Below are 20,711 nucleotides of genomic sequence, written 5' to 3' on the forward strand. Positions count from 1 at the left end.
TCTTCCCCTGCTCCATCCTGAGGTGTGCCACTCATGAGTTATGGTCATTCACAAACTCATCCAGCATGAATACTTTCTGCAGATTCCAGTCTTCCAAGAATGTATTGCTCCAGGCCCTTGAGGTCACAGGTCCTGCAAGAAAACCTGCATGGACTGCAGTTTGCTGTAAGGCGTGTTGGCCTGCTCTTCCAAGAATGTATTGCTCCAGGCCCTTGAGGTCACAGGTCATGGACTGCAGTTTGCTGTAAGGCGTGTCGGCCTGCTCCGGAATGGGTGTCCTCCAGGCTGCCAGAGGATCTCTGCTCCAGCTAGGACCTCCATGGGCTGCAGGGGGACAGCTGCCTCACCACAGGCTGCAGGAGAATCTGTGCTCTGGCATGTGGATCACCTCCTCCCCCTCCTTGTGCACTGCTCTGGCAGTCGGCAGAGTTGTTTCTTCCACATGTTCTCAGTCCTGTCTCATGGCTGCTGTTGGACAGCAGTTTTTACTCCTTAAATACGTTATCACAGAGGTGCTACTGTTGTTACTGAGTGACTCAGGTTTGGTTAGTGGTGAATCTGTCCTGGAGCTGGCTGGAACTGGCTCCATCTGACAGGGGGCCACTTCTGGGTGTCTTCTCATAGGAGTCACCCAAGCAGTCCCCTACTAACAAAACCTTGCCATGTGAACCCAGTACAGTTATTTCCAACTTACTGTTCATGTTACTTATGGTTTAATGTTTTGTTTTTCAGAGGTCAGATGATTTCAGGTGAAGACTGTGAATTTATTCAGAGATTTGAACAGAAAAGAAATCCAGAAGAAAAACAGGAGTTGTTGCAAACAGAAGGCAATCAAGTAACTTTCTTTTAATGAAGTCTCTTTTGGGGAGGAAGGAAATATTCATATATACTCTTATTTTATTGTTGTTGACTGCATACATGCAGTTAAGATGTTCTGGAATAAGTATAAAGCTTGCTGTCATGATTCTTTTATTTTTCCTTAGATTTGGGTTGGATGTTATTTCATTATTTTTAAAACCTAATAATTGTTAAATATCATCTGCCTTTGACTCTGTTGTAGGACAAACTAGCTGAAGTCTTCCCTCAGCCCAGTTAACTTAATCATGCACACTTGTACTTGAGTCACTTCTATTTTTTCTTTTTTTTCTTTATAGTTTACTGATGACAGCTGCTACCAGTAAGATTGCTGCTTAGTTAGCTAAGCAATTATAATTTAGTTACAGCATGGAGTCCATTGACTGCTAAGGTGGATTCAGTTAGACATGGGTGTCGTGTCATTTTAGGCATGGTAAGATATGAGACCTTTGCATTGGACAGAGCTGATTCAGGACTGAATCGGCCCTTTGCCCTTTGGAGACCAGGCAGGATGCCCAAAGACACTTTGATAATATTTGAATCAGTAGAATCTCAGCCTGAGGTTCTAGCCCAGAATGTCAGACATCAAGAGGATTGGGAGAGGCAGGGAGGAAGGTGAAGAGTAGATGCTTTCAACACGCAAACATTTATGGCCATTTTTTCTACTTTAATTTTAGGCTGTTTGTTTTGGTTTTGTATTTATTTTCTTTCCAAATTGTGGTGTGTTACTGTTATCTAATGGATCATCGTTTGCATAGTAACAAAAACATATGTGGTGTACCTAATATGTCACTACATAATTACAATGTAGCAGTTCAGCATTCAGTTTTCTTTCTGTTGCTGTTTTCTTTCTGTTTCAATTTTCTTTTCTGAATTTGGTGATGGGGGAAGAGGAAGTGCAAAAAGTAGTGTAATTATTTCAGCCTGTTGCTAAAATTGTAACATTCTTCAAAGATGAATGAAAGATTTTTCTACAGTGTATATAGTAAGTGGACAGAGGAGTTACCTGTCTTCCTCCCTCCATTCAAATTGCTGAAACTTTTTTTGTACTCTTAGCTGCTGTTCTGTCAGTTTACTTGATCTCACTACCATAAAAAATGGGGTATTGAGGGAGACTTTTCTAATCTGACTTGCAACTAAGCATATTGGTGACTTTCACTGGCAAGTACTTATTTAATTTGAAAGCCTTAAAACAATTTGTAAAGGGTAGCAGCCAATGTGACAGAAAATTTTCTTTGTGAGATAATGTTAAATGTATTCATATCTTCCTGCAATTGAATAAGATGTGGGGATGCTCAATACTTATATAAGACTTAACTGTGAATTAATAAGATCCTGTTTTATGTTATCAAAAGGAACAAAGACAATTGGTAATATTAATTTTAATGTCTCTTTTATTTTTCTAGTGTGCTAAAACATTTATAAACTTGATGACTCATATCTCCAAGGAACAGACTGTTCAGTACATTCTGACTATGGTTGATGATATGCTGCAAGTAGGTCAATAATCTGTATTATTTTTAAGTCTTTAAATGCATGCTTGAATGTTTCCTTAGTGTAACTCATGTATTTCCAGGTGTTTGTCATACTGTGTTAAAAATACTCTGCTAAATTTTCAGATCCTGTCTTCAGAGATTAAATGTTAGACCTAAAGTTATAAGGGTAATTTAGCTTGTAATATGTTCAAATTCTGCAAATAAAACAAACTTTTATGCTTGTCTGTTGGTTTTCAACTATGTTTAATTCGAAACTTGGTTGTTAAGGGTAGTGTTGCATAGTGGTTTTATTTTATGTGATCTTAATTTGTAGAATTTTATTCTAAATACTTTTGACATTTGATATATTGACTTATGTTGTGGTAAACTTGTCAGTGTTAGATTAATGGTTGGATTTGGTGATCTTAAAGGTCTTTCCCAACTTAAACAATTCTAAAATTCTGGGAGTTGTGTCCTCAGCTCTTTCCCGTGGTATAGGGAGGATATGAAGTTGTTGAAGCTTTTCCTTTGAAAGTGTTCATTTGGCCACCCTCAGCAAGAAGGTGTAGTTTCTGCAGCTTCAGATTTCCAACATAAGTTGTTTGGGACAGCATGTTCTGAAATTTTGCATGGTTTAATTATAAATGAGGAACTTTTAGTTCAGTGTAACATACAGCTCTTTGTAGCTGTGGACAGCAATGCCTTATAAGAGTAGACTATTAAACTTGGTCTCAGACTGTTGAGCTGATTGGGATGACTCAAGAAGAGGCTTTGCTCAGCCAGATAATCCTGCTTTTATGTTTCCTTGCTCTGCAGTTGGCTACGAGAAGGCATTTGGAGTGATGTAACAAGATGGGTTGAGTTATGTGAGGTTTTTTCCTAGTATTCACATAAAGTATCTGTGTTTGGTAGTTTCTCTTCTGTTTTATGATATATTTGATCCAGTGTTTCAGTGAAATGTGTTTAGTGATATTTGGGTATTGCCATAGGAGGTGAACCATGTGAGTTCTAATTCCAGCTGTGAGTATTCAGTATTTCAACTGGCAAGTTGAAAAGTGTGAACCTCTCCACAGTTTGTATAAAATGGAGATCATGGTGTTCTTTCTTGTGTCTGCACAATAGAGCCCTGAGTGCCCTGACATCTGGGCTAATAGGATAAGTATTTCAACTGGCAAGTTGAAAAGTGTGAACCTCTCCACAGTTTGTATAAAATGGGGACCATGGTGTTCTTTCTTGTGTCTACACAATAGAGCCCTAAGTGAGTGCCCTGACTTCTGGGCTAATAGGATAAAGCTAGTGATGGTGTCAGCAGTTTACTTATCTGTAGCTTGGTCACTTTTTCTCATTTAATTTTACTTTTTTTCGAGTGTGACACAAACATTGAGAAGCAGAGAAGACAAAAATGATCTTGAGTGTCATTCTTTGATTAGGACACTGGGTTGGGAATACCTTGTTTTGGTTTACACATTGGATGACAAACCTTGGTCCACTGTGAGAACTCTGTTTTTTATGGCTGCTTTTGTGAGGAATGGGTCTTGCTCTCTGTGCATCAATGGCCATCATCATTTTGCTTGCTCTTTTTCAGAACTTGTGAGTGTTTGTAGGTCTTGTTTTGTTAATGTGCTTTGGCATTAGCACATAGCCTGCAGCTACAGTAGATGATAGCTGATGATATCTCCTCTGCTGTGGAATTAATACCCCACAGGTAATGCTTTCACTGGCCCGCTTTTGAACACATGGAATAGTTCTAGGTCATCACAGAAAGTAGTTTTGAGTAATCTCTCTTTTGCTCTAGCTCACTGGCCCGCTTTTGAACACATGGAATAGTTCTAGGTCATCACCTAGTTGTTTTGAGTAATCTCTCTTTTGCTCTAGTGTTTCTGTCCTAAGTGGTTATATGTATGTGCTTTTCTGAACTTTATGACATGGCTGTATTTTGGGCCTTACCCTGTCCCAGAAGTGGCATGTATGGAATTCTTAATGTTAAATGTAATGGCTTTATAGTGATACAGCAGAATAGACATATTGGTGCACGCTACATATTTGCTTTTGTTTGGAATTCAATGCCTTTTTCACTTTAGAAATTCTGCTTCAGTATCCTAAAGGCTGTACTGACTTCTACAATGTTGTGTGTGATTGCATTATTCAGGGATGTTGGCATAAAAGGCTTTTGTGAAGGCATCCACATGGCATTATCTCAGAATTTCCTAACCTGTGACATCACCACTCTGCAAGGCTGAAACAGGAGTTCTGTTTTGTTTTGGTCATGTTGAGGGGTTGGAACATACAGCCAGTGGTGCCTTATGGCACATTTTCAAGGTGTAAGATTCTTGTCAGAAAGCAGCAGATTGACCAATAATGGTGTGACTGTGAGTTTAGGGCAGGGTCTCTGCAGACTGCCCAGACACAAGAATCCACAGTATCATAGAATGGTTTGGGTTAGAAGGGTACCTTGAAGATCTGATTCCAGCCCCCTTGCTGTGGTTATGGACACCTTCAGTTAGACCAGGTTGCTCAAAACCCCATCCAGCCTGTTCCTGAAGACCTTCAGGGATGGAGGATCCCTAGCTTCTCTGTGCAACCTGTTCCAATGCCTCACCAGCTTTCCCTAATACCTAAACCTACTCCCAGTTTGAAGCATTCCCCCTGGTCCTGTCAGTACATGCTCATGTAAATAGTCTTGACCCATTTTTCTTGTGGTGCATATGAAGTCTCCAGTCTTTGCCTGACTCAATTCAGTATATTCAAGGATTTTAAGCAAAAAATTTTTCAAGGACATGACCTGTCATGGCCTGACTGAGTAAAATTTGCCTTGAGAAAGTATGTTTGCTGCAGTTTCATGAGATGAACAAATAATATTTGAAACTGCTTTTGACAGCTGGAACTTGTAAAAACTATCACAGGTAGCAGTATTCAGCTTTTGTCTGATAATGACTGACTCTGGTGCTTCTATTATCTTTCTGTGCTTTGCTTGTGAAGTGGTAAAAATTATGTCAACTGTGTTTTGAGATCACCAGAAGCTTACTTGGATGTCTAGGATTGTTCCAGAAGCTCTACTTAGTGATTTGAAGACCTTTCTAAGAAAGATTTCTTTTGAACGCTAGCAGACATGAAATTAGTATTGTGTTTACCATATATCTCCATTCTGCTTACTTCTGAAGGTGGAGAGTGCTAGTATACTGCCATCCTTGAGGAAACATTTCTTACTCTCTTCATCTGATAAATTCTTGAAACAATTTCTTTGCATTAGTGACCTCGTCACACTGCACAGTCTCTTACTTATGAAATCTTTAAGAACCTACACTTTAGTTGGTGCAGGTAGCAGTATCACCTGAACTTCATTATGCTTCTTCAGAAATGACAGCTACTAAATTATTCAACTGTTGATGTGAGAGCTTCAGAATTTTCTTTTCATCAGTGTAGTCAGTATCTTCCTAGGAAGGTGCAACACTACATATTTCAGGGCTTTGGGGAGTTTTCCATTCCTTCCCTTCTGTCTTGATCCTGCACCTTAATAGCAAACCAGACAAGTCTTCTGACTGACAGCATATTGAAATTATTTCAGCATTTCTGCTTCCAGACTTGTCTGTCTCCTCCTTAGTTATGTTGTGAACTGAACTTGTTGATCTGGTAAGTTTTGATCTTAGCTAGGCAGTTTAGCACATTCAGATGCGAACAGTGATTTATTTGATCAAGCTGCCATTTCTCAACAAGCAAGCCCTCACAGAATAAAAACTTGTCACCAAAGGCTCTATGTTCCTGAGATCTTACTTTTATTTATTTCATAGTTTGTACAACAAATGTTGAGAACATTTCTGGCTGCTTTTTTATGCATGCCATGTAGAGAATGGATCACTGTCAGGGTTATAACTGGCAGCTAACTGGTGACATCTGAGCTTCCCCATCAGTGATCAGGACAGCAATTTGCAGCCCATGTGGTACAATTCTGTTGTGGTTCAACCCCAGCTGGCAGCTAAGCACCACACAGCCACTCACCCACCCTGCAGCAGGGGGATGGGGGAAGAGAATCGAAAGAGTAAAAGTGAGAAAACTTGTTTTTTGAGGTAATGACTGCTACTTTCAGGGAAGGGTTGGTTGCAGTTCTAAGGCTTAGTAAGATGCCACTGTTTGAATCATGGATACATTCAGATTATCTTGTGCTTAATGGATCATATTCCAGCAAGGAGGATTGCTTAGCTGGTTCTTCATCCCTAGAGTTAATGACAGGGTGCAGAACTGATGGAGAAAAGCCTTTCTAGGCTAGGGGAGTATGAAAATTAAAATTTTGCATAGTGGAGACTGAGATACTCCTTCTGTGAGTTTCTCATTTGCCTTTCTTTGTTGGAGTTGTGTACTTGGTGGCAGTAGTTTGACTTCAGTGAGGGAACATCTCTTCAGAAGGAAAGCTTCCAGTCCATCAGGAAGCCTGACTGGAAGGCATATGGAAATGCTTGAGGAAAAGCAAGAATTCAAATGTGAAATTTTTTGGGACCGTCTGTCTATATTCTAGGCTATTAGGAAACAGCAGAACTTTTCTTTTTCCTTCATGATTTATGGCCTGTTCTCTGGCTTGCTGTAAAGAGAACTGTAATAGCTGCTTTGCATAGTGATTATTAGGGGAAATACTTGAAGAGGCTGTCCCCAGTGCCCAGGCTCAGGTGGTTGTGGTCTCCTGGGCTCAGGGTAGGAGCCCTGGAGAGCAGAGTTCTGGTGGCAGTGTCCTCTTAGAGATATGCAGGTTGCCTGAGATAAGTGCTGAATCAACTGCAGCCTGATCTAGGAGAGAAGAGCTCATTTCCCATTGAGAGGAGTGGAAAGGCTCATTTACACCCCTAAGGTGTCACTTCTAGGCTCTTGTGTGGAAGTAGCAGTACATTACAAACTTTGCATGGACTTTAATCAAGCATAATTGGTTAGCTGAAGAGTAGTGTCATTCTTAAAAAAATGACAGCATTTATCTTGTTTCTCATTTGCCTTACTCCACTTGCATGTTCAGAAGAATGTGGTTTTGCTCAGCAGGTGTTGCAGTACTGGGCTACAACTAAGGCTTCAAGGTTTGTTTCCTCCACCCCAAATCTCTCATCTTAATGTTAGAGTGCTGAAATGAGCTGTATCCACAAGAAATTTTTCAGTCTAACTGAAAAATTTCTGTGGGCTCTTACAAGCTAGGATACACTCTGATAATCTATGCCAACATACCAAGGAGCAAATAGCTGCTTTATGTCGAATGCTTTTACAAATCTGTCATCTTTTCCTCTCTCAATTTTTACAGGAAAATCATCAACGTGTTTGCATCTTCTTTGATTATGCAAAACGTGGTAAAAACACTGCATGGTCCTATTTTCTGCCAATGTTGAATCGACAAGATCTCTTCACTGTGCATATGGTAAGTTTCAAATGAACCTGTCTCTGAAGATGGTAGAGAAGAATGCTGGCTCTCTTTTTCTTCAGGAGATTTTGGAATTTGAAACTAAACTTCTGCTGGGACTGGAAAGTTTTCTTCTTGCAGTCTAGATGAGTCATTCTTAGTAAAAACTTCACCTAACCACATTTTAAAAAGCAAAGTAATGTTGTTAATTTGCATTGGTTTATGTCTGGGAGATTAGGGCAGGTTTAAAAAATTCAGAAAAGCAGGGACTGTAGAACAATAAGTACTGTAAAACATAACTGAAAATCTTTTATCACAACTGCCATTCAATGATGTACAAATATTAGAATATAAATTCTCATCTTGTGCAAAGGAAATATCTTTACCTTGATGAACCTTATTTTGTCATATCCTCAGTTTATCAGCTGACTCACTGGAAGTGTAGAGTCAGAAACAGAGAAGTGCTTGATGTTGTTCAAGTGCTGCTCAGCAGCAGCTAAAACATTGATACATTACCAGCACTGTTTTGTACACCAGTCTAAACCACAGCATCACATGGACTGCTGTGAAGAGCAATCCCAGCCAAACCCAGTGCAGCCGTGTGCAGTGTATGGTTTCTGCTATGCTTTGACTACTGTTTGCTGCTCCCGTATATGGAGTAGCTTTTTTTGAATCTTAATATTCTTCTGTTTTCAGTGTGAGAACTGGACATTTCATCTCAGCAGTTTTTTTTTTTTTCTTGTGGGCCAAAAATATGTTTGCATTACTGTAAATTCCTAGTGGAGACCACAGTTTCCAACAGTGAAACTTGTATTATGGCTTGAGGTAGAGAAAACTGCACAGCTATGAATTTTTCTATACTGCATATGTTTGTGCTGGAATGGTATGGTAGAGTCAAATCAGAGACTCAAACTAGAAACCCACTACCTGGTCTGCATTGGGCTGTGGGGGCAGAACTGGTGCAAGGATTCCAGGACGTTGAGCAAACCATGCTGTTTGCCCTGGGGTGTGGCCAGAGCAGCTGTGTTTGGGGGTGTACTGCAGCTTGAACAGTGAATTGGCATGTTCTCAAGAAAAATGTCAGGCTTGATTTATTTATTTATCTAATCAGATTGACTGCTTCGATATGAATCAGTTTTCTTGATGTAGCTGAGGTAGGAGGTGGCTGGCCAATGCAGTTTGTTTTGTGATTTTTTTGGTGGTAGTGTGTTGCAGTGGATGCTCCAAGTGTTTGTTTGTGCTGGAATGGTATGGTAGAGTCAAATCAGAGACTCAAACTAGAAACCCATTACCTGGTCTGCATTGGGCTGTGGGGGCAGAACTGGTGCAAGGATTCCAGGACACTGAGCAAGCCATGCTGTTTGCCCTGGGGTGTGGCCAGTGCAGCTGTGTTTGGGGCTGTACTGCAACTTGAACAGTGAACTGGTGTGTTCTCAAGAAAAATTTCAGGCTTGGTTTAGTTATTTATCTAATGCAGGTTGACTGCATGGATGTGAATCAGTTTTCTTGATGTAGCTGAGGGAGGAGGTGGCTGGGGCTTTTTATTGGCCACTGCAGTTTGTTTTGTGATATTTTTGGTGGTAGTGCTACTGAAGACCCATCCTGCAAAACTACATTTTGGGCAGTCAGACAATGCTGACTGCCCAAATACACAGGTAAAGCATAATTTTTACACCGTTGCAGTGCAAACTATTTAGTCTCCCTGGAATGGTGTTTTTTAAACATATGGTATAGAAATTTTGATGGTCAGCATTTCTCTACTCAGATTTGTGTTATTCAGGTTTTCTTTAGGTACTGCAAAAATATACAAATAATTTGACGAGACATGGAATCTTTAAGTGAAGTGAATCCACTTAAAGTGGATCCACTAAGGTTACTGCCTTCTTATATCTTTTAGTACAGTGCATTTTTTTTTAAGCACATAAATGTTTTCAAACCCAAGTTTTAGGATTGTGTGATTTTTGTTTGATTTATTTTATTATTCTCCTTACTATGCACACTGGAAGATTTTTGATGCCACATCATTACATCTGAGAAGGCAGATAAAAATACTTATCCCCTGTGTAGGCTCAAATTCTGCTGAGCATAAATGATCTCTCATTCAGGGGCCAGGTAGCAGTTTTAACTCAGAAGAATGGTTGACTAGGGAGCTAATAGCATTTTTTAGGGTGACTTACTTGCATTAAGAAAGGGATCTGACACATTTTAGTGTAGTGATTGTTGTTCCAGACTCACACTTGTAATCTCTCTAGAATCAGTGGTGGTGGTGCTGCACATGTGAATGCAGCAAGATATAGAGGTGGCTGGAATAGTGTCCTCTCTGTATCATGGAACTGCATGGGTGCATGCAAATGAACCCCTGCTTCCATAATTTCTTGGTTACACTGCCTCTTTATATGTAAGCCGGCTCAAATGCTTTTGCAAATTAACTGCAGCCTGCAATGTAGATTTACTTCAAATATAATTTGGAAAGTCTGATGTAGAAATATACTCTTAAGTATTCTTAAAGCCATAGGCATCATGAAAATTCTTAACCTGACCATATTTACTTCAAATATAATTTGGAAAGTCTGATGTAGAAATATACTCTTGTTTAAGTATTCTTAAAGCCATAGGCATAATGAAACCTGACCACATTTTTACTCCCCAACTTCATTCTTAAATTGTACCTTCTATTTACTTTTCTGCTCTTCTGTTTCTGGGCTCAAACCTTCTCCCTTCTTGAAGATGACTTCCTTAATTTTAAATACAAAAGAACCTTCAATACCATGTTTCCATTTGTATTGGCATATGCCATAGTTGCTTAAATCAAGCCTGCATGTGATAGGCCATCAAGTGTCTTGCTTTTGATTGATTTATGACTCTAGTGGTGTCCTACAGCAGTAGCCCATTGACAGCATCCCTCCATCTGCTTCTGAGTTCTTTATTGGCTCCTTGTGGACTTCAACAGCTACAGGTAACTGCTAACAGGCATGAAAAGTCTCCTACATAGAAAACAGGTAGATTTCTGTAAGGGACCATCTTTTATCTACAATTGGTTTCCAAAGTTTACAGAACTTCTCACTGAATTCTGAAATTGCTGTGTTTGAAAAATCGGTTTATTGCATTCTTTTTTAGGCAGCAAGAATTATTGCCAAACTGGCTGCTTGGGGGAGGGAGCTTATGGAAGGCAGTGACTTGAATTACTATTTCAACTGGATTAAAACTCAGCTTAGTTCACAGGTAAAAAGCTGCTTTTGTTTAAACTTTACAGTAACTTTGGAAACATTTTTCAAGAATATGAATGAATAAATGTGCAAATAAGAGATATATTTTTGGTTTTGTTCTTTTAAAATGAAATTTTACTTTATAATTTTTAAAGCTAAATGTTCTTTATTCAAGCCCTTAGTTTTTAATTTAGTATTTTAAGTGTTTTACTCCAGTCCTTGTAATGTAAATTAATGCTCAAGCTTTCTGCCTTTTTTTGTTGGTTAACACTGTTTTTTTCTTTTGGACACTGAGAAATACGAGATGAAGGGGTTTTTTTGTCTTGCCTCTGCTATTTTGATTATGAGAGTTTTTTGCTGAGAAGAAAAGTAATATGGCAGCAGAAACTGAATATCATAACTTTTTTCCAGTTTACTGTAGTACAAAATAGTATAAAGCCTTTACTTTTAGTCCTGTGTCATGAAATGGAATAAATTCTGACTTATTTGGACAGTTTTTTTATGGTTTAACTCTGTTTGAACTGCTGACTTCTGGCTTGTCCTTCAAAGATGAATCATTCTCCTTTGTATTCATTTTTGGACATTTTTCCTTCAGTACACAGTGTTGTCACTCATTCTCTTAGTGTTGTAGTAGAAGTGGATTCTGGAGAGGTGAGAAACATTCAGTAGATTTATTAATGGTATATTTTTCATGGTTTTCTACACTGGGCTTATTAAAAAAGAATTTTATTTTTGTCCTCCGGAAGGAGAATCATAAAGTTGAAATTTCCTTCAGAAAGATGCAAGAGTACAGTTTGCAAATTCTAAGATAAATAAATGTCTTGAATCAATCCACACTTAAATAATTTAAAATGTTGATGTACTAGATCAGTTCCAAGCACGTTCTTCTAGACATGAAGTGTGTGTGGGAAATAAGTACAATATATGACGGTAATATATTAAGTAGGAAAAATATCTAATAGGGTCTAATTTTTTTTATGACTAGAAAGTTTGAAGAACTGAAAGAAACTTGGTAACAGCTGTTCCTTAAGGGTGAAGAACAACTCTGATCTTAAACGTTTATTTTTCTTTCCCTAGAAACTACGTGGTACAGGCGGTTCTGTGGATGCAGGAGCAGTCTCCACAACTGATGTGAGTATATCTTTGATATCTGTCAATCTGCTATTTTGGGCAGGTGATGTTCACTCCCCGGATTAAGGTGCAGATCTCTTCTGGTGCCAGTGATAAGAAGTACTTGGAATGAGGACTGTACAACAGAGTGCCAGGTGATGGCGCCAAGAAACAAAAGTATTTTTAAACACTTCATTTCACATAGAATATTGGCAGTGGAAGTGTATCTTTTTCAAGTTAGTTTGTCTTGTTAAAGCTGTTGATGTATCTAGTATTCTCTTTGTCAAAACTTGAAAAATTATATAAAACTAATGTAATATTCAAATAATTTTAAGTCCCTGACTTGGTGATCTTAGAGGTCTTTTCCAGCCTAAATGATTCTGTGATTCAGTACTGTCTGGTTACCACTGAGCTCTTGGATTTGTAGAAGAAACCTGAAACTGAGAAGGTTTTGGATGTTGTGCTGTGCAGAACTCAGAAAAGGGCACATCAGATATTAAAACTGATATTGCCCATAAACCTCTGTAGCTTGAAATTGCAGGAGTGCTTTCAAAGCTGTAAGCTTTTCATATCTGAGTAGCTTGAATTCAGAGGAAAACAGATTGTCCTTTTAGCATCAACATTTTTTTAAATACTGAATTTCGTGTAGCTGTAAAAGCTGCTGAGATTGGAGATGAACTGTGGCAGTATAACAAATGCAAATGATCATCCTGACTGGATTTTCTCTGGAGTTGTGGCATGATGAGGCAGTTCATTATAGTTCTTGAATGTGGAGTAGAATTCAGTTTGGTCTTTTGTTCGTTTTGCAGCCTGAAAGTGGTCACAGTTTCTCAGAAGACTTAACCTTGGGATTTGTTGTTCTTCAAAGCGTAGTCATGGCTTTAAAGTGTTAACTTCCTGTAGAGGAGAAATCAAATCAAGAAAGGCTGTTGTTCATGACTATGGGTAGGGCATAAAACAATGGCCTGAGCATATAAGTTGAAGCATTTTAGTATTTCATGTGCAGATCTGTGTTCCATAGTGTTAGGTTTTGTTAGACTGTCATACAGCCATAAAAGAGTAAAAAGTTCTACAGCACACAGCAGCACTTACTATGAAGCCATGAGCTTCTCTGACATGCTCAGAAATCGGTATTCATTGCACTGTGGTACTGCATGGATGTACTGTGCCATGGCAGGGTCCCAGAGGAGCAGAGTGCAAATATGTTTTAGGATAATTAAAGTGGGTAAGTATTAACTTCGTTAGTGTTCGGGTTTCAGATCTAGCTTATGAAGGATTTTCAAGCAGGTCTTGGCTAATTTCAGAGTAAATTAGAGATGCAGTTGTAGCGTTTTATACAGGAAATGAGAACTGGAATCTATTATGAAGTTTCAATTATAATGGTGTTGGAAGACAATGCTTTTATGACAGACTCTTTAAAAAGAAAACTCCAAGTTCAATGGGTTGGTGATCTAGATAAATTAATACATTACTTGGAGTGGGAGAGCTGTCTGTGTGTTTATAGCTGTTTTATTTGCATGGAGTGTGGAAATGAATACTTTCACAGGGAAATTGATATTCTAGATGGTTTGAGCCCAGATGCACAGACTTAGTTTTTACATAAAGGACTTAAATCTCTCAAGAGAGACACAGAATGAGTTACTCTTTATTTTCAATTCTGTTTATTGCTTCCTTTTCATATGGGATTGCCTAACTTCTTTATTAAATGTTGGAAAGGTTTTATCTTGTATTATGTGAGTGAGCTACCATGAGACTTTCAAGGAAAAGGCTTATAAGGAGGAAAAAAGCAAGCTGCATTTTATCAGCAGCATATCTGGTTAATGTATGGTTAGTATTAGTGAAGGTAATGCTGACAATTGAGTAAGAAGAGAGAAAAACACACTCTGGCAACTTTATTCAAACAGAAGACAGCTTTCATTCATAGATACTGAAGGAAGGCATGTTCAAATGTTCTGATAATGTAGAGTGGTATTGCTTGCATAACACTGCTTTAATATTCAGAACTCTCTCCTTTTATGCCAGTAAAGTCTAATTAGGGAAACTGTACTTCAGCTCTTGCTACCTGACTCTTCTGGTAAGAAGTGTTCTTTTTTCCACCCAGAGTTCCCAGTATGTACAATGTGTTGCTGGATGTCTGCAGCTGATGCTCAGGGTCAATGAATACCGCTTTGCATGGGTAGAAGCAGATGGAGTAAATTGGTGAGCACCTATTTCAATTTATATGGATACACATGCACTTAGAGTAGTACATTCCCCAGGGACCTTTTATTGGAATAGAACTCTCTTATAATAGACAGCTGTTCTATTTTGCCTACAAAGGAAATTTGTTTTCAAACATTAACAGAGTCAAATAGACAAATGAAACTTGTACTGTCGAGGCATTGATGTCACTTTCCTGTTCAAGAAGAACTGCTTAAGTATGTACCTGAATGGGAGTATAACCATTTGTCTTCAGTTGAACATGTTCTGTTTATTTTTTAGTAGAGATGTTCTGTTTATCTTTCAGTAGAACAAGGACTAATGAAATGAATTTCTGCTAATCATCCTAGTCTTTGAGTTTGGAAATTGTTCTGTCTGAAAATATTAGTGAAAGGAGAAACATTTTCTAGAGCTAAGACCAATTTTTTTCCACATATGGCTTCAAGTAGGTCAGTCTTTTATCCAATTCTCCTAATAAATGCCATTGCATTAGGCTAGGATTTCAGCACTAATCTTATTTAAAAAATGCTTGCCTATAAATAATTTTTCTGCCATCTATTCCTCTACTGGGGATGGTTGGTACATAATTTGCACTTTAATGGAAAATATCCCTTTAGACCGAAATGGAGAAAAGTCAAAATTCCTAGTGAAGTAAAATTTGAAGTGATTTTCCTGTGTGTCAAGATGATACTGCTGAAACCAAGGAAGCTTTTTAATCAAGTATTAAAGCATTACAATAAGCCTGTGCTTCACCATGTTTGAACTTGTCTTAAACTTGATAAGAATGATTTGGAATGTAGATTATTTTTTAAATTTTAAATTGAGTTATTAAATTGCATTATTAAATTGACCTGTAAATTGCTTATTACATTTTCAAAACTTCAGCTGCATGATGTCTTCTTGAAGATCTTCTGGTACTAATACTTTCCTAGCAGTACTTTGTATATTTGTATCTATGAGCCATTTTCTGAGAACTTGCTGTTAAATATTGAATACTTCAGCTCATTTCAGACACTTCTGTGGACAAGTACAATTAAGGAACAAGGTTCAATTTGTGTAGATTTTGTTCCACTTATTTAAGTCTGAAGGAGTAGCTGAGATTTCTCTGTTTCTTCCAGAATGACAAATGCTTTAAACATAACACTAAAAAAACTGACTTGGTGAACCAGAAGGTGGATACAGTACCACATCAGTTCAAATAGGAAAAGCTGCTTTATGGCTCTAAGGCTAACGTGAAAAAAACCATATTTTTAAAAGATGGCTTTCTGAACAAGCTTATACAATGATTAATAGTGATGCATGTTACTGTGAAGTGTGCGTTGTATGCTCATTCTCAGCAGCTCTTTCCAATAAGTTGTTACTGTTTCTTTTAATGTTTCAGATTGGAGCAATACAACCTATATAGTCATTATTTAAAAATTAAATGTGTACTATGTCAATTTTTTAGCATCATGGGTGTCTTGAGCAACAAATGCGGTTTTCAGCTCCAGTATCAGATGATTTTCTGTGTGTGGCTGCTGGCATTTAGCCCTCAAATGTGTGAATATCTTCGTCGGTACAATATCGTCCCTGTGCTGTCGGATATTCTTCAGGAATCTGTCAAAGAGAAAGTAACCAGGATCATCCTTGCAGCATTTCGGGTGAGTACTTGCTGACTGCAGTCGTGCTGTGCTTCTCTCACAAATTCCTAGGTCTCAAATGTTGCTGATGCACAGTTATTTCTGCTGGACCATATCAATAAGCTAATTGAAAGCTTAACTATTTTTTTCCTTGTTTTTTTTCTTATTGTTAACTTGAGTGTTTGCTACAGGTAATATACAGGCTATTACTAGTAATAGGTATCTGCTATTTAATGCTGTCTTAAAATAAGACTGACTAAAAAGACCAATGTTAACACAAGCACTAGTGATTTCTCTTTTTTTCATTCAAGGTTTTTTCCTACTGGTACTACTGTAAAACCCTGGAGTTACTAACAGCTGATAAATTTTACCTTATGAAGCTTTAATTAACAAAGTATTATTTTGAATGCATATGTTTATCCAACTGAGAACTTATTTTTATTTCCTAGTCCAAAAATCTTTTCTTGGTGGCTCCGTTAAGGCAGATGAGAATACCCATGTAAGAGTGATTAGTTGACTTACCGTGTCTGCATTACCTGAAAATTCCTGGTGCTATATAAGATAATTAGGTACCTAGGCTTGATGTTTTTACTGTGAGAGTGCCATTTTATGTTCACGGATGTTACTAGTTTTATGTGCATGCTTGCCAAGTGTCATGTGAGTAATACAGGAAAGCTGTAACAACTTGTAATGCTGTTTTTTCAAGCAGCACTTGGTATCCCGAGTAGGAAATGCAGGTCTTGGAAGGTGTTTGTTTTCCTGGATGTGAATTGTGTTCCAATAGTAAGTGTTGCAAGCACATTAGAATGGGGAGAGGGAAAGTGTTGCTTATTGACTTGCTGATTAACAACGATAAACTGTGTGAAGGTGCTTACTCTGTCTCTTTATCTGGAAACATCTGCCACTGAAATACTTCTGGACAAGGCAGATCATAAGAATCTGCTGTTTGTCTTGTTGATGGAGTACAGTGGTATGAAATCTTCAGTAGGAGCTATTCTTACTATATATTCTTACTGTATTCTTACTGTTCTTACTCTCTAGATGTTGTAGTGTTCTTAAAGATCTCAATGTTAGGGTTAAGCAGGGACATATTGCAAGACAAAATGGAAAAAAAAATTAAAAGAGAAAAAGAAGCTGAGAAGCTCCGCAGTTAATATCCAGTTTCTTCCTATTCTGAGGTCATAAAAAATAGGAGAAATAATTGCTAGTTCTTAGATCTACTGTATTTTGCAAGAGGAGACAAAAATGAAGCTTTTTTTTAAAAAGGCTAAGAAAGAATAAGTTGTTTCTGTTACAGGCTTGGGGGAATGTAACTTAGCTGTTTCCTTTCTCCAACATTAAGGACTTGTGTTGGCGTGAAGATGAGTTGTTAACTGGCAGCCAGGAACATAATAGATTAGAAATTAGACATCAGAGCTGTGAGTTCTGAAGCAAAATTAATATAGGTAGCAGAGGAAAGGTAATCCTTTTCCTGTATGAGATGCCACAGTTTCTGGAAGGGGGGGAGGGAATTGAATAAGAGGCTAGGCTTGATGATTCACCAGTTTGTCTATGCATTACAGAAAGTGCTCCATGAATCTTGGCAACTTGGATGTCCTCTCTACTACTACTCCTAATTCCACACATTTCACTTTTATGTCAAGTTTATTGCCTGAAGTAACTGCAAATGTAATAATTTTTTCTATAAAGCAATAAGTATTGGGCACTCCTCTCTTTGAATCTACTGTTTTCTCTACCTATTATTTTATCCCCTCATTTTTCATACTTTTGTCCTCTTCTACATCTGTTTCCTGCCTAGAACTAGTCTTATACCTTAAGATTTTGGTTTTTATTACTGATTAGTTTACTGATCTATTCTATATAGTCATATGTTTGTGTTTTTGCTTTAACATATCCTTTCGAATTCACTATGAAAAGTTTGAGCATCTCACTATGGTATGAGATAGGTAATAATATTTGGAATAGCTTCCACATCTGCTTGCAATTGTCTTAACTAGGAGTTCTTTGGAATCTTTTCCACCTGCTCCTTGAACCTGTTGTATTGTCTTATTTAAGGTTCATTATTTTTTCATTTGCTCTCATTAGCAGTTTTAACTCTAAGTAAATTAGCATTACTTCCTGTGAATTACCTTTTAGTTCTCTTACTGAAGTAGAAACTGGGTTGCCTTTTTTGTGCATTAAGGTTAATTGTATATGGCCATTAAAAGCAGTAATATGACTTATATTTAGTTTGCAAGTTTTAAAATTGATTTGTGGTTTCTGCTTCAGTAACTAGTAGGATGTCTGATATAAAAGAACCTCAAGTGTAATAGTTCTGTCACAAGAGTGATGCAGTCAAATTCCTTCTATACAGTTTCACTGCTTATTTCTGGCAGATGCTAAGTCCTGTTTAAAGTCCTATTTATATGAACACCTGTTCTGTTTATTAAGGACTTTGTCTTTTGTATAAAATTCATGTTTTCAGCTTTATCAAAAAGTGCAGGTGGCCAGCTCTGATTGAAAAATATAATTGAAAGCTGATAAAATTGAGTAGAAATGTAATGACTAGATGATATTGGAACTTGACTACTGCATTCTGTGCTTATACTTACAGTCTTACCAACAAGCTTCTGTTTAAATAAAAATGTCTAGTTGGAATATTCCCAAACTTGAAAAGAGCTGATCTAATCCAGATGGTAACTTTGAATTGGAAATAAAACTTCAGGTTATTTTTTAAAGGCCTTATGCTATTGCTGCACAGAAAACTAAAATGATAATCCAAGATAAAAGTGTTTGTTTGTGGTGGAGGTTCTGGTATTTGAGACTGCCCTTTTTCTTTGAATAGTATTTGTAGTCACCTCAGTTTTATGTGGAAAATATTCAAAACAGGTGAATTAGTACTTTCTGTTATAGAAGAAAGAGATTATTTCAGGAAGTGGTCGATTTTGTGACTTAGTAATTTATAAAGTTCTTGTAAGAGTATTTCTTTAAAATTCTGCTTTGTTTCAAAGTAGTCTGTTCTTAAACAAAATAAATACATTTTTACTTCCCTAGAATTTGTTAGAGAAATCTACCGAGAGAGAAACTCGCCAAGAATATGCTCTTGCCATGATTCAGTGTAAGGTTCTAAAGCAGCTAGAGAATTTGGATCAGCAGAAATATGATGATGAAGACATCAGTGAAGATATCAAATTTCTACTGGACAAGCTTGGTGAGAGCGTGCAGGACCTTAGGTATGCTTTGCAGTGTGCACTTCAAAAAATGCAGTTATGTGAATGTTTGTAGAACCTTTTTCTTTTGTAAGCGCTTGGTGAGAGCGTGCAGGACCTTAGGTATGCTTTGCAGTGTGCACTTCAAAAAAATGATGTGAATATTTGTAGAACCTTTATCTTCTGTAAGGCTAAAATATCTACAGAATTATGATATGTAAAGGCTGTTTAGTAAGATAGAGCTTACAAAAGACAGAGATGTGCTGGTTGAAATATCTACAGAATTATGATATGTAAAGGCTATTTAGTAAGATAGAGCATACAGAGATGTGCTGGTTGGTTCCTATTGTATGTCAGTATTTAGAGGCTGAATAGAAAATAAATAGAAAACAAGTCTTCATTTATATTTGTGATCTTTGTAACTGAGAAATTGTTAAAGGACTCGAAAAATGATCTTAAAGGATTTCCAGTCAAAACTGAAGTTTGCCTGATTAGAATAATTTCTGCTGTCCAGATGAACTCAAGTTTTTACTGGTGTTTACCTAGTTCTTGGTCTTGTGCCTAAATTGAAATGCATATTGTAGGTAGCGTCCAAGGTTTAAGTGGATGGAAGTAGACAGAAATCCTTGATTGGGGAAGTTAAAACATAAACCCAGCAAAACAGAAAATTAAATTCCAAAATGTTGCATTTGTATGGCTTGGGTTTTTCCTTCTATTTTTTTTTTATTTTTAATTTATTTCCTGGGAATGGTGTTTTGGGATAGATAGAGGGCTGTATTTGAAAACAATTTTTTCTTCTTGCCTCTCATGCATTTTCTTAGTTACAAAATGATGAGACAGGGAACAATTCTCATACTCTGCAGAGCACTGACTTCCAAATGTGTCATAGCAATTTGAGCTCCTGCTTTGTTAGGGACAGGCTTGGGCATATGGTTCAAAGTGTTTGTAGAAGCTTGGCCAATATCTCATTTAGGTCTTGTGTTGCAGCTCCTTTGATGAATACAGCTCTGAGCTCAAGTCAGGAAGACTGGAGTGGAGTCCTGTGCACAAATCTGAGAAGTTTTGGCGGGAGAATGCTGTAAGACTAAATGAGAAGAATTACGAACTACTCAAGTAAGTTTTCAAGTCTTGAATAATGTGATTCTTCAATATTTTCTGTGTTTAAATGAACCAGAATCTAATAAAGGTTTTACATTTTAACGCAAAGAGTGAAAGCAAGTCAAAACATCCTGCTTATTTTAGAATGTATAGTTTGCTGTGTTCAAAAACCAGAACTGTTTATTTGCTTTTACTGGTGAAAATCTATTTATGATAGAGGGAATATCTTTAGTTTAACTTGCATGCAGGTTTGATTTGATTAAAAAATGTTTTTACTGTATCTTAATCTTAGATTTGTGTTATGTGGTGATCTTGATCTGAGTAATGAACTCCTGTCTTGGATATTTGGGAGTTGAAAGCTGTGGGACTGTTCCATGAAAAATTTGACTGTTCCATGAAAATTGCAGTGTGTCTATTTTGTGTTGGAACTGTGTTTGGAATACGTAGATTTTTAGATGAAGTGAACCTGAACTCATATTTATTTGCAGTCAAGGACTGGCTGTCTGGCATATGAAACTATGTCCTGAAATGATGCCTAGCTCTTGTCATTAACTGATAACACATGGTGTTCTTTCAGTTCAGGGCTTGCTAAT

The 20,711-nt window shown here is 37.5% G+C and overlaps 1 protein-coding gene across 3 annotated transcripts in view; it reads left to right on the forward strand.

Moving 5' to 3' along the window:
* The window catches only part of ATP6V1H (ATPase H+ transporting V1 subunit H), a 49,165-nt gene that overhangs the window by 9,459 nt on the left and 18,995 nt on the right, over positions 1-20,711 (forward strand). For 2 of the 3 annotated variants that reach the window (XM_039702911.1, XM_039702912.1), the window contains exons 3-11: positions 733-835; positions 2,262-2,351; positions 7,603-7,716; positions 10,816-10,920; positions 11,982-12,035; positions 14,116-14,213; positions 15,661-15,853; positions 18,866-19,044; positions 20,008-20,133. In XM_039702911.1, coding sequence (XP_039558845.1) covers positions 733-835; positions 2,262-2,351; positions 7,603-7,716; positions 10,816-10,920; positions 11,982-12,035; positions 14,116-14,213; positions 15,661-15,853; positions 18,866-19,044; positions 20,008-20,133 — 1,062 coding nt within the window. The remainder of the gene's footprint in view (positions 1-732; positions 836-2,261; positions 2,352-7,602; positions 7,717-10,815; positions 10,921-11,981; positions 12,036-14,115; positions 14,214-15,660; positions 15,854-18,865; positions 19,045-20,007; positions 20,134-20,711) is intronic. The other variant, XM_039702913.1, reaches the window with a different exon arrangement.

The sequence above is a fragment of the Passer montanus genome, unplaced genomic scaffold (assembly GCF_014805655.1).
Source record: "Passer montanus isolate IOZ18808 unplaced genomic scaffold, ASM1480565v1 scaffold16, whole genome shotgun sequence".
Taxonomy (NCBI): domain Eukaryota; kingdom Metazoa; phylum Chordata; class Aves; order Passeriformes; family Passeridae; genus Passer; species Passer montanus.